The 14247-nt window shown below is 39.1% G+C and overlaps 1 protein-coding gene across 4 annotated transcripts in view; it reads left to right on the top strand.

Moving 5' to 3' along the window:
- Positions 1-10159, top strand: part of LOC5568537 (contactin) — a 30460-nt gene extending 20301 nt beyond the window's left edge. The window contains exons 4-7 of one of the 4 annotated variants that reach the window (XR_002501895.1): positions 2784-3186; positions 3250-3344; positions 9505-9611; positions 9934-10159. Coding sequence is in view for 3 of the 4 variants with exons in the window: in XM_021852008.1 (XP_021707700.1) it covers positions 2784-3186; positions 3250-3333; positions 9505-9611 (594 nt within the window). In the remaining variant the exon portion in view is untranslated. Of the gene's footprint in view, positions 1-2783; positions 3187-3249; positions 3345-9504 lie in introns of all 4 variants that reach the window. The other 3 variants (XM_021852008.1, XM_021852014.1, XM_001652321.2) reach the window with 3 other exon arrangements.
- Positions 10160-14247: the final 4088 nt, after the last annotated feature.

Below are 14247 nucleotides of genomic sequence, written 5' to 3'. Positions count from 1 at the left end.
CTAATGCGCTTCTTATTTCATAGTTTCAGAAAATACGGCCGAGAAAACCCCCCATGCCAAAGTGAATCATGGAAGTGCCCAAGTGGTTCTGCACCATATCTTCGCAAAATTTGATCGGATGTTTGGAGAGAAAATTCAATCAAACTAAAAAAATCAAAGGCTGATTATTTAATGTTTTTGCTAGCAGTGGTGCTAAATTCAAGAGGCTGCAGATAATCTTTCAGAGTAACTTACGCGAACATTGCAGGGCTGGTAGCAGGTCGTTTTTCGGAGACTTCGTGCAACATTCTAGAAGCTACAGAAAAACCTACAGATGCTACTACATGATTATTCAACAGATTATTCAGGAGCTTTTTCTCATATTCCTCGAAAAAAAAGCTTTAGAAAATCTTCTAGTGATTTCTCCAAAGATTGATTCTGTAATATTTCTTAGACTACTCCTGCAGTCCTTACAAAATTCATCTAGAGATTTCTCTAACAATTCTCCACGAAATTCTTCTAGAGATTTTTCATGGGATGTTCAAGGGAATCACTCCAGAAACTGCTCAATTAAATCCTTGCGCACTCTAATTACTCCAAACATTTTTGTATGGCTTCTTTAAAAAATAAATCCTCGGTTTCTTTCAAGGATTAATTCAAAAACTTCTCCAGGGATCATTCGAAGAGATCAATCAAGATTTTTTTTTCAGAAATTCCTCAACAACTTCGTCCTGGGATTCCTCAAGAGTTAAATCTCCCCACGGGAAAAAAATCTGTGGTAAAAATTACTATTTTAGCTGACTAATCCCATTCTTGAAACTACCAGAATTTCAGACCAATTTACTATGTTTACGATACATCCAACCACATCACTGGTACATTTGACAGAAATAATTTACAACAATCTGATTTCGACTACAGACAATCAAGCGCATTTCTGGTCTGCTGAAAATTGCCGGTGCGAGCGCTTAATAAAATTAGAAATTAAAAGGTTTGAATAACACGATTAATTGCAGAAGAAAGTAATCTAGATGCCCGGATAAAAACGTATCATTCAGTGAATGGAATAAACCATTAATGTACAATATAACGTATTGGATACAATACAGCGTAATTACAATACAATGTCGAAGCAACATCATTCTTGTTTGAATATACAATTCAAAAAACAATATAATATATTGTAACAGAACACTGTATTGTTTTTTTGTTGGTTTTATACCTTACAATTTTTGTCAAATTCCTATTTCGTGTAAAACAACTGTAGCTTTTTTCTGTGTAGCTTGGCTAAAAGAAGTAAACAAAACAAGTTCAGAAAGCAAGAAATGGATGGTACACAAATTATGTCACGCTAAATTTCAACTTTTTTGATCCCCTCCCCCTCCTTTGTCACGTTTTTCGTATGAGTTCCCTGAAATTTTTGTATGGCTTGTCACGCTTGGCTTGACCCCCCCCCCCCCCCCTCGGAGCGTGACGTAATTTGTGCATGACCCTAAATGATGGTGAAAAATATTCAAAAAGTAAAAATAAGTAGTTTTGTAGAAGTCACTTGACATTAGCAGTAACGTAAATATCTTTTTTATCACCGCTCATTGAATTATTTTGAAAAATCTGAACAAATTTTCGCAATAAAAGTCATCAACATGTGTTAGTATACCAGAATGGATTGTATCAGAATGAAATTCATATGATTTAATTTTATATACTATTTATAAAAAATAATATTAGGCTGTTTAAGGCGGTAAACATGAGTTGAACACTGATTTTATTATGGCAGATCGAAAAATGCTTCTTAGCTGCCACGCTTTAATATGTTGTTGTACTTACAAAGATAACAACCAGCTAATGAAACTGAATTAATTCCAACTAGTTGTGTATATAGAGCCTCATACTTAGGATGAGCGATGAATGGCGCCCTACACATGTATCATTGGCATACATGTTATTCGGTACCATTATACATTGTTCACATTTCAACTTCTTTCCAACAAAAACAAATGTTTTATCTTGCGTCTAGCGCAAAAAGTTGTGCAAAATATCGAAAAACCGATTTTTGACAGAATTTAATGTGTTGAAATGCTGTTAAATGAGCGGTGAATGGCGTCCTTACGGTATATCGTGTGAAAGGTACAAAGCTATTCTACGCCCTGCGAATCAAGAAAATTTCCTTTACGAAAAGATCCTCGACCCTCGGCATTCGAACCATTCAGCATAGTGACATGCTCAATAGCTGCGCGTTTATTGCTACGGCTATCTGGGCCCTTCTTGAAAATGTGCTCGATGGAAATTATGTAGAAAATCCCAAGAAAGTCAATGAAAGAATTACTGGATGAATACCTGGAGGAATTAGGACTTCGGGAAATATATTTATATATGAAATAAGCCTCCAGTGTCAGAATTTCAAACATTTTTTCCATAACAATCCCTCCGTGCGCCACACAATTCCCCATTTTAATTTACTTATATTGTTTATTGAAAGTGAACTAATTTTTTTACAAAACGGTTTGAAAATCCAAAATTCGTTTGAATTTTGCGAAGTTATCGCGATATTAATGTGAAGCAAATATGACACCAAGGCACCGATAATTTACTATTTAAATAAAATACGTTAGAACTGTTTTTAAAACATTTGAATTCAACGGAAAAAATCGATCGTACTAACGTGTGTAAAATCACATTTCTTTTCACTAACAAAAATAAGTACAGCCCATGAAAGGGCTATGGGGTCATATTAATCCCAGAATACAAAGAATTAAATTTATAAAAGCATACTCTAAATTGACGATCAACTAATGCATTTTCAGCTGAAATACTGGAAAAAAGAGCACAAGGAAGAGGATGCTGTATACTTCCTGTCACGAACTACGCGCCCATGGGCCCTTATTGTGGGTCTTGAACCCGATACCTACTACTTTGTGAAAGTTATGGCCTACAACGCTGCCGGAGAAGGACCCGAAAGCGAACGATATCTCGAGAGAACATATCGAAATGCACCGCAGAAACCGCCGTCATCGGTGAATATATTTGGCATCAATCCGTCTACGATTCGTGTTGTTTGGCGCTACATTGCGCCTTCCCAAGACGAAGAACCAGTTCAGGGATATAAGATAAGAATCTGGGAAACCGATCAGGACATGACTACTGCCAACGACACCGTGGTCCCAATAGGTCAAAAGCTTGAAAAAATCATCGACAATCTTACACCAGGTAAGTTGACAACCAGATAATAAGCGTTTTCGATGTATAATAACTCTGTCGAACAATTCACAGGAAAATCGTACAATCTGCGTGTTCTGGCATACAGCAATGGAGGAGATGGAAGGATGTCCAGCCCGCCTATCAAGTTTCAGATGGGTATGTAGCAAGTGCGTGTTTCTTCAGAAGAATTTTGTTTTTCTTTTGTCTATCGGTATATTCACATTTATGCCATCGTGTAACGATCGTACCCCATTTAGCATAAAGTCGTTTGGCAGGAAGACAGATTGCAAGCAACTATTTCATTTAAGCACAAATTAAAATGAAGCCGTATCTTATACAGTTATGTCCCGATTTTTTCAGCCTTTTGTTGCATTCAGGGTTGACAAAATGGGGAAAACGTCTTATTATGTTGTTAATGATTATAGCGTTTTTTTATTTTTGTATGAACCGTAATATTTACAAGATCCCTAACCCGTTCCGTGATAACTGCGATACAAAGTGAATTTAGACTTTAGATGATCATATAGGCGTGGCTAAGGTCATACTTGACATTGTACATTATGGTTGTACCCAATATTTCTTCATTAAAATAATGTAATTTTTAGGCTGACAAAATCGGGTCAAAAAGGTTGTCAAAATCGGGTGTAGATAAAATCTGGAATAGACAAAATCGGGGGCTGACAAAATCGGGTCATTACTGTACTTAGCACTTTTGATTCAATATGCGACATTAAGGAGTGCTTCTCATTACAAAACTTAAAACAATTCAACCGAGAAAAGAAAACCTCAATATCAAATTGAATTATGGAGTGCCCAAGTAGTTCTATCAGCTCAACGTATCCTGCATAGACTTCGCGAGCCGAGATGTGCAGGGATAAGGATATGAGCAACTTGACGAACGAAGGTGAGATGGTCGAAAGGTGGAAGCAGCGGTAAGATGAACAATTGAATGGCACTGAGAGCGCAGGTAATGGAGGCCCAGACAACAGCAGAAATGTCTACATCAGTATGTACTGCGGACGATGGAAACCAACCAGCCCCACTTTAAGAGAGCTAGGGAGCAGCGCTATTTGAACACTTCCATGATTCACTTTGGCATGGAGGGTTCTTCTCGGCAAAATTATCTGAAACTTTTCAATAAGAAGCTCTTTAATACGACGCATATTGTGGCAAAATATGAGCTCAATAGCTTTCACAAAAACCCACTGCCGAAATGAATCAAAAGTGCCAGGAATAGGATCCGGCTTCCTACTGGAAAAAGGATGGCATCCGAGCTGAATTCAATTAAGATGGAGAAACTGGCCATTTGTCTGCACCGACTGCTTCTTTCAACATCCACGCTTCGTGCCCGTAGAGGGCCACCGGAAAAAACAGGGTTTTACACAGGGCAAATCTTGTTTCCGTTTGCAAGTTTCAGGGCCCGCAACCATGTACTTAGTTTTGGTAGAAATAATGGTCAGGCCTATCCTTGCTTTCTCCTTCTTCAGAGGCAAGACAGCGTCCTCCACTGACTTTCGATCGATTCCAATAAGGTCAATATCGTCCGCCATCTCTGCACGTCAGATCTCCTAATAGCACCCTCGAGTGCAATGTTGAACAGAAAATTTGAAAGTGCGCCTTCTTGGTTTAATCCGTCTAACGTCACAAACGAGGTTGACACCTCATCTGTAATCCCCGAACACTTAATTTCGAACCATTTAGCGTTGCACGTATCAGCCTAATTAGTTTCGCCAGAAAACCAAGTTCAGGCATTATCTGCCACAGCTTATTTCACTTAATCGTACACTGCCTTGAAATCAATAAACAGATGGTGGGACGGCAAGTTATACTCCCGGGATTTATCTAAGATCATTTGCAGGGTAAACATCTGGTCCGTTGTCGAGCGGCCCTCACGAAAATCAGCCTGGTATTCGCCGACGAAGGACCCCTCGAGCGGTCGCAGTCTGTTAACACTTCAGTAGTCGCGCTGTTATATTTTGTACAACACTGGTCAAAAAACCTCGCTTTTCGTTTACAACGGCGGCGAGGTTGCTCTGACGGTGGCGAACCGCGCGACGACTGGAAGGTTAAACAGGATGCGTGACAGTAGTCTGTACGCCGAATTCAGTCAATCCCTCTGTAATTAACCCCATAGACGGAGATACGTTTGAGGTGGACGACGAGTTCGCCCACCTTGGACCCTTGCTTAAGTCTGTAAATAATTATAGCCATGAAATACAGAGGCGCTTCATCTGTGGAAGTTGTCCTCTTGGGGTTTTCGAACGCCTGGTGCTTAGGACGATCTTCGGCGGCTCTACGGTGAACCCAATATCCAGAAGGTGATCAAAGCTGGAAGGGTATGATGGGCAGGGCATGTTGCAAGAATGCTGGACAGCAACCCTGCAAAGATGGTGTTAGTTTCGGATCCGGATGAGAAGGTGTGGTACGCAGTGAGCTAGATGGGCGGATCAAGTGCACAACGAAAAACGTAAAATTGTTGATTCAGTGTTATCCTCATAGATGTTAACCCTTTCTTTCTCACAGCTCTGTATGACAATTTAACTGTCAAAATGGCGTTTCTAAAAAAAAAGTGCTTAAACAAAATTTTTTGCAAATACCGGGTTTGACCACATTTAATCTGAACACTTTTTAATTTGTACCCCGCTAATTTGCACATCGTTCAGATTAAAAATGGTTCAAACGTCATTTAGCTCATGGAACAGAGTGAAGTGGAATGGAACGCTGTCTAACGCAGAATCAAAACAAAACAGTGAAAGAGGTGACCAGAAACACGTTTCTAGGGTGACTCAAATTGAAAAAAGAACCCCGATGGTTTGCATGAGGTACCGTTCAAATTAACGGGGGTGTACGGTACACTAAATTATTCAAAATCACTATAAAAATGTTTGATTGTTTATCAAGAGTTGGTTGACTGTTTTTCAATAGTTGGACCATTAGGTCACTTATTTCAATGTTTGATGAGACAAATGAGCGCAAAAATTCTTTCCAATCATTCACCCCTATTCTCGTTTACGGTGGATCCAACTTTCGATCGAATCCTATTCGTTCGAATCCACGGCCCACTTGATTTTGCTGGCGTAAACGAGAATGCAAATTGGTTTTCGATCGAAAGCGCATTCGAACGTAAACAAGAATAGGGGTGATTATTGAGCTAATCGTACCACTTCGGTTTAGCTAACGTTCGTGTAAAATCGGTGGTTCACCTGTCCTACCATGGGAAAGAGAGGGTTAACTAAACGAATGATAATAAATCTTCGAGCTGTTTAGTAGAATACCTATAAGTAGATGAAAAAACCGAATTTAGTACTATACCATTTAATTCCACTAGAGTTTGTATCCTTTGACAGATGCGCGTATTTCGACCTCAACTGTAAGGCCGTCTTCAGTGTCGTGTACTAGACTCGACTTGTCGAGTCTAGTACACGACACTGAAGACGGCCTTACAGTTGAGGTCGAAATACGCGCATCTGTCAAAGGATACAAACTCTAGTGGAATTAAATGGTATAGTACTAAATTCGGTTTTTTCATCTACTTAAACGAATGAATCTTTTGGGGACTTCAATTTGTTTCTTAGAATCTAAGTCATGCGTTCGGAGAAACATGTTGTGTTGAGCTGGAAAAGCTATATTCAGAAACTCCTGATCAAGGTCAGCCTAGAAGATACAAAATTATCTAGCGTTCCGTTGGATTCAGGCAACCTACATTCAGAGAATGATATCCCGCTGCCCAATTACTACAAGTGTACCAGTCTAGTTGATAGGCAGTTGTACGTACACTCGCCCTGATGTTGCAGCAGCAGTTTCGATTGACAAGAAAACTAGTTCATAAGCTGTCTTTTTTGTAGAATTTTCGCGGGTTTAGGCTATGTGGTTCTCACTTACTCACGGTCTACTGCGGGTGCACGTCTCGAGTGCGGTAACAGAGAAAAAAAGGGGAAAACAACTCTAAACCACGCCAATTTTCTTTGGCTTGGGCCCCGCTGGAAATACCTCATGGTACTTCAGGGAGCGGAGAGCTTGTTCATGCCTCTGCGCCTTTTCGTCACCTCTTGCTCTATTCGATCTGGCTGCAATTTGTCTCTTCAACGTCACTCACATTTTGGGGCCGGCCACACACCTGGGCCATTTAGACTTTTTTGATAGATGCTACTGTGTTTTGTTGGTGCGCTTGACTCCATTTTTCTGCTCGTCATTTGCACCACCATGTTGGTCATCATATTCCAAAGATAGGGATCGCTTATCATTCCGTGTACCACACCTTCTACGCTGAAGTATTCACCAAAAGCAGCCGCCACTGTGTTTCGTTCTATGTTAAACCTCGGGCAGTCGAAGACAACATGTTCTGGCGTTTCTTCATTCTCCATATACTCAGGACAGACTGGTGAAGATGCATGGCCGAATCGATGCAGATACTGCTTGAGACAGCCGTGACCTGACAAGAACTGTATCAGCGTGCTTCCTGTTCACCCAGTCCGATAGATTCGGGATGAGCCTGAGGATCCACCTTCCTTTCTCGGAGGCATCTCATTCTTGCTGCCACTTAGCCAGCGAAAGAATTCTTACCAACTTCCTCGACTGCCTGGTTTCTCTTCGCTGATAGCAGTCGATGTCTTCGGGCAGGATGATGCAGATCGGGATCATTCCGGCGATTACGCATGCCGCCTCCTCCGACGATATAGTCCTGTACGCGCTCACCACTCGCATGGTGATGAGTCGGAACGTGCTGTTTAACTTATCCTGATTCCGCTTGGTCTGTAGCGCCGCGTTCCAGGCTAGCGTATGGTGCGCTAGTAGTGATGTTGATACGACAGCCAGAAGACGCCTCTTACTGCTTCTAGGACCACCTAAGTTGGGTATAAGTCTTGTGAGCGCATTGCTCGCCTTCGCCCCCTTCTCGCATGCATATTCGACGTGACTGTTGAAGTTCAGCCGATCGTCTAGCATTACGCACAGGTGTTTCAGCTTTCGCTGTGATGCTATGGCATGCCCCCCCGACAGTGATCTCACCGTGCAGCACCTCCGTTTTGTGGTGGGATATCTTCAGCTTGACTCCCTCCATCCAATCTTCGACCAGACCAATTGCCTCCGTTGCCAGCACTTCTACTTCCTCCTGCGTCTCACCTATTACCGTTAGGACGACGTCATCGGCGATGTCGACGATCTCGACCCCATTGGGTAGCTGCAGCGATAGGACCCCGTCGTACATCGCATTCCACAGCGTTGGTCCCATTATGGAACCTAGTGGGACTCCAGCCGGTATTCTTAACTCCTTCGGGTGTCATACCTCAGTAAACGGTTTTGGAGGTAGCTCTTCAAAACCTGGCACAAGTAGTCGGGAACCCGCAATGGGAATGGCCTCCCAGCTGGCACTGTTGAACGCGTTCTTCACATCTATCGTGACCACGGCACAGTAACGATCTCCTCTATACTTTTGCTTCATTGAAAAGATGGGTAGGTTTTGTGCCTATTTGAGAGAGAGCATTAGTTGACAGCTCAACTCAAACGGGTTTTTCCCTACTCCGAAAAAATAAACAAAATGCTATCTCGGCCCTCTCCAGCACTGTCCGAATTGCGTCCACCGTCGACCTTCCTTTCTGGAATCTAAACTGCCTTTCTGATAGCCCGTTCTCGTTCTCTGTGGATTTCATCATCCTGCTGAGGATAACCTGTCCAAAGAGTTTACCGAGGCCTATATGATTCTGGATCCCCAGGCGGTTTTCCTGGCTTCGGCAACAGTACCAGTTTCTGAATTTTCCATATTTCTGGAAATTGACCTTCGTCCAGGCATTTCTGTATAACCTTCCTTATCATATCTGGATACGCACAGACTGCTGCTTTGAGTGCAACGTTGGGGATTCCGTCCGGACCCAGGGCCATGTTCAGCTTCAGCGCTTTCACAAGCTGCTGGCTTCCTTTCATAAGCTGTCTGGTTGGAGTCTAACCGTATTCTACGATACCTCAAAGAAACTGTCGACCAGAAACTAACCTGGAAGCGAATATTACGCAATTTGTAGTACATATTTGTAGACTCACACGATTGCACGAACCGGTACGCAGGTGGTATTATCAATTACTCCATCCGAATAGGATGCATGTACGGAAAGCTGCAAGGAGTTAACCTGTATTTTACGCCTATTCGACGATCTGAACATCAAGACGCAGCTGCCAACCCTTATCAACCAGAACACAATCAAATAAATGTCCTTCGGTTTAATCGGCGCATGAATTTGCCATAATTAGTGTTAATTGAAGTTTCCCTAACAGCCAATTTGTTATAAGATGTTTTGTTATAAGTTAGGTATATCTTATTTTTTATTTGCTTTTCAGGAATCACTCAAACTCCGTACAACGATGCCAATTTGCTACGAGCTGAATCCTGGTGGACATTGACGGTAGCCTTCATAATGTACAAATTTTTCAAATGCTACTACTAGGTACTAGCTTTTTGAATCAAATAACTTTAAAAACTAAATGAGACCATTATGAGCATAGGCATCATAAAAGAAAGCATTTGGCATATAGATAAGATATTGCACAACAACGCAGATTATCGTCTAATGAACTAGATTTAATAGAAAAGTCGTTTCGCCATTCCCCAACAATAATTTAGATACAAATGAGAATCCGTATTGCAATTTTCAGTTTCATTTCCTAACAAAACGGTTGAACAAAGCTTGCAGAACGGCAATGCACAAAGCTCTATATGGTGTACATGTTCAAATTGTTTTGTACATATTATTTGTTTTTTTTTTTCAGCGAAACAAAAGTTGTGACGCAACTTCCAAGTTGCTATTACTTTACATTCCGGCACTATTATACTCGAAGCAGACTTAAACATCTAGGTTGCACATGTACAGTGACATAAACTTAACAATGAACCGTTGTTTTGAATCGTGATTCATTAAGATCTGTGTTAAGCTTAATTTTAGGATTAAAAAAATTTTCATTGTTCGAGCCAAGACTCATTAAATGGCGAAAATTTTCATAAACATATAACAAACTGCAATTTCATACGTTAGGCGGGTAATGTAACTACCCAAGTAACATTAGTAGCTGAGTAGCAGCTTAGTCAGCTGAAATGAGTATACTCTAGCTGAATAAACTGTTATATAGCTGAAATTGTTACTTGGGTAATGTTAGGTGCACAGCTTAAAAACTATTCATTTAGGGACCTATTCTGTTAATCAAGAAAAATTTAAGTAACTCGTTAAACACATGTGTATTTCAGAAGTCACAATAACATTTATTTGTAAAATTTGAAACGAAAAACACTAGGGTAATTTGCCCATTATTGCGGTATTCCCTATTATTGCGGTATAAGAGTTAAACCCTCATTATCAATCGAAAACTCTATTTCCTATGGATATTATCGATGATGATGAAAGCCTATAGTATTCCCAAGCTGTACCAGATAAAAGCTTTGAAAATTAAACGATTTTGATCGTTGGAAGAACAGTTTCAAATGATGCATCAAGAAAAGCCTATATTTTTAACCAGTCTCTCTATCTACGGGCGGGTTTTCATAAGCTTAAATGTTTAAGTGTAGAACCAAAACAATTGTATGTAGCGGGTATATCAGTTCAGTATGGATGTAGTTACATGATAGATATTGAATTTTGAATAAAAGTTTTATATATTTGAGAAAAAGCATATACCGCAATAATAGGACAATGAAAATAGCTTTTTGCGTATTATTGCGGTATCTGTAAATCTCATTCAAAAAATCGATATTTCAATTATATTATTAGGATACTAATAAGGGACATAATTTTGAGTTATACATACATTTATTTAGTCAAACAAAAGGTTTATGTTCATTTTTACCCTATAGTTGCTCTTATTTACAAATATATTGTAAATAAAATCGATGTTTTACCGAAAAATCACGTAAACTGATTGAAATTCGTAACACATGCCAAATATGCGATGAAAAACTAAGATAAAAGATGATCGCAAGGAAGCAATCTTTAAAAATTGCATTGGATTGGTGAAAACTAGTGAAAAAATATTGTTAATTGTGGTTATACTTGAGTCAACAAATACATTTCTTATATAGCGACTAGTCTGGTCTCAGATGGAAGAACCTTGTCTATTTACATTAACATTGTCCAGCTACGACGGAAGAAGAGACGAAACCACCAGAAAATCATTCGATTCTGTTGATTTGTTTTCGGATCGTGACGTAAAGTAATGAATTAGTTTTCTTTATAGATATGTCCAAAGTCACACAAACTGACAGTACCGTGCAGTGTCATTAACCTGGAGGGAGCATAGTTTTAATGCTAGAACATTGTGTGACATTGCATGTATACTGAATGTAATAAAATCTATGATTTCTTGTATACAGCAATAATAGGACGGCACTACCGCAATAATAGGACGAGATACCGCAATAATAGGACAGCGGAAGAGCTTCAGATTTATGTTAAAAAAATGTATGTTTGATTCCAAAATTTACTTTTTTACTTTACTATACTCTCGATAAAGGATAGTTTTAACACTTTGCATTGTAAAATATTATAATATTTAGGTTTTGGACACTGAAATACGATTTAAATGTCAACACCGTGCTTAAGTCCTCCATAATAGGACGGTTACCCTATATTGCAATATAGATTAGCATTTTATGCCAATTTAGCAGCTAAAAGGACATATGTAATCTCACAAACGAACGAATCAATGAATACATTGCTAGCAATACATATAACTTGCTTTTACGTATAAAAAATAGCTGTTTAGTAAAGAACATAACACTAAATTGGTTGACGTCTTATCTGCTCAATTCTCAAAAGGCTCGAACAATGACGATTTTTGCCCACAACAATTGAATCTTCAAAGAGAACTTATTCCATCCATTAAATAATGCAAGCATTTTATATTATTTTTCCTTTTTGTGTAGTTATGGTCGCGATTATTATACGAAATCAAAAAAAAAAGAAGCAATTTATATTTACGTCGTACTTTCGAATCAGCTCCTAAGTGTAACACATGTCGAATAAAGTGAGTTTATGTTTTATCCGACTAAACAGAATAGCAACCTACTGAATATCCGAAATGGCCCTCGTAACCAACCAACATCATTGCAAATTCTTCAACAATATCCAAGACGTTCCCACACGGAGAAAAAGAATTGGTACCGTAAAATGGGGCGAATAGAAACACTTTCCGACATGTTCGAATGTGTACAAATTAAACCGTGTGGGTAAAAACCAATTTTATTAGCCTTAAATATGGGTCACGCCCTCCTTTGCTAAGACCCTAATTGCTGTTGAAAAATAAAAATTATATCGTACAAAGATTTATAAAAATGTTGTATGTTTCTATTCACCCTGCAATGGGGCGAATAGAAACACTGTTAAGTAAACATCAATACATTTTTCATTAATGGAAAATTAAAACACATTTTGAGTGCATCTTGAAGAAATATCAACATGTATTTACTTGGCGAAGAAAAAAATTAAAATTTTTGAAACTTAGTTCAATTTTTGATCATTTTTGAAATCAGCCAAAATGGCGGATGTTTCGAGCTATCAAAAATGATTAAGATTTCAATATTTTCTTCTCAATTTTTTAATGAGAAATGTAGCAAAATTTTTAATTTGAAAATAGGCTAGCGATACTAGGGTGTCAATGCTAGTAATGGACCCCTTAGTAGCTGAAATTCATTCTCGACGACTTTCCGCAATTATATCTCAGGCGGATTTACGTTTTGTGGAGTCTAATAACAAGTTCAATGTCTTTACTTTACAGTACACCCATGCAACATACAAAATTATACGATTTTCCCAGAATTTGGAAAACTGTTGTCCGAATGCCTATTATAGACCCTCCCGGGGTCCATAATAGGATTGTTTACAAATTTGACGTTGCGTATTATGGACCCTCCATTTGATTCCCATGTAATCCGGCTCGCTGCCGACGTGCCTATTATGGACCCACCTGGAAATGCGTATTATGGACCCTCTTGTGTGGTTTCATTTACAAAACTGTTCAAATATATGTATTTATGCGCCTCAAACCAAATATTTTGCCTGAAACTGCTGACTAACAATGCAATCGAAGTTCCCCCGGTGGATTTTCATAGGAATAAGGTTGCTTTGAGTGTTAATTTTATGTTTTTCTGTGAGGGGTCCATAATACGCAAAGGGTCCATAACTGGTATCGACTCCCTATGTTGTTATTGAACTAATGGAAAAAAACAATATTTCAGTAGGTTTTTAAAGTTTATCATTACATAATAGTCGCGTTTTTAACTGAAGGTCGCTTTGTTTCTATTCGCCCCACTGTTTCTATTCACCCCGTTTTACGGTAATCGCATGCATTTATCTAAGAATATTTGTTTTAATACCTCGTGTAATGTCACTAGTAATACTGCATACATTTTTAATTATTTACACTGAGAATTTCATTAAAAATTAATTCAGATATTTGCCCAAAGATTCAGATATTACACCCCAACCTCTTTTTACGACCGTTAACGGGGGGTCGTAAAAAGAATCGGTCGTACAAAAAAATCAGGGTTATGATTATGTTTTTGAAAAATGCAACGTCTAGATGTGGAAATCTTGATTCGAGATATTCGGCAAAGTTGAAGCATGGGTTGAGAACTTTCCAAAATGGCCGTTCAAGTTTTAATATTTTGGTAATAGATGGCAACACTGCTCGATTGTTATCAAAAGAGACAATTTTATGGGGGTGTGATATGCAAATACCAGAAAATTTTAAAGATAACGATACCGAATGTTCACCATAGTTGAAGGAAGTGTTGCGTGCCATACAATCGGCCGAATCACAAATGTACATGTGGCTGGCAACACTGTTTAAGAAGAATAAAGAAAAGATCAAAACCATAAGACACGAGCGGAATAAAAAAATAAAATGCTTAGCAACATAGCAATACTCTTCAACTGTGATCCAGTTTTTCATGAAGGGTTCAAAATTTTGTCGTAGCTGACAACACTGCTTAAGTGAAATTGCGCCACCAGTCAGTACGAGTGTGCATGCAACTTTTTTTTTGCGGATATCTCAGGATCCTGACCACTTAGAAACATGGCGTCTTCGGACATGTTG

This window comes from Aedes aegypti, chromosome 1, assembly GCF_002204515.2.
Source record: "Aedes aegypti strain LVP_AGWG chromosome 1, AaegL5.0 Primary Assembly, whole genome shotgun sequence".
In the NCBI taxonomy this organism is placed as follows: domain Eukaryota; kingdom Metazoa; phylum Arthropoda; class Insecta; order Diptera; family Culicidae; genus Aedes; species Aedes aegypti.
This window is presented reverse-complemented; position numbering and strand designations above follow the sequence as displayed.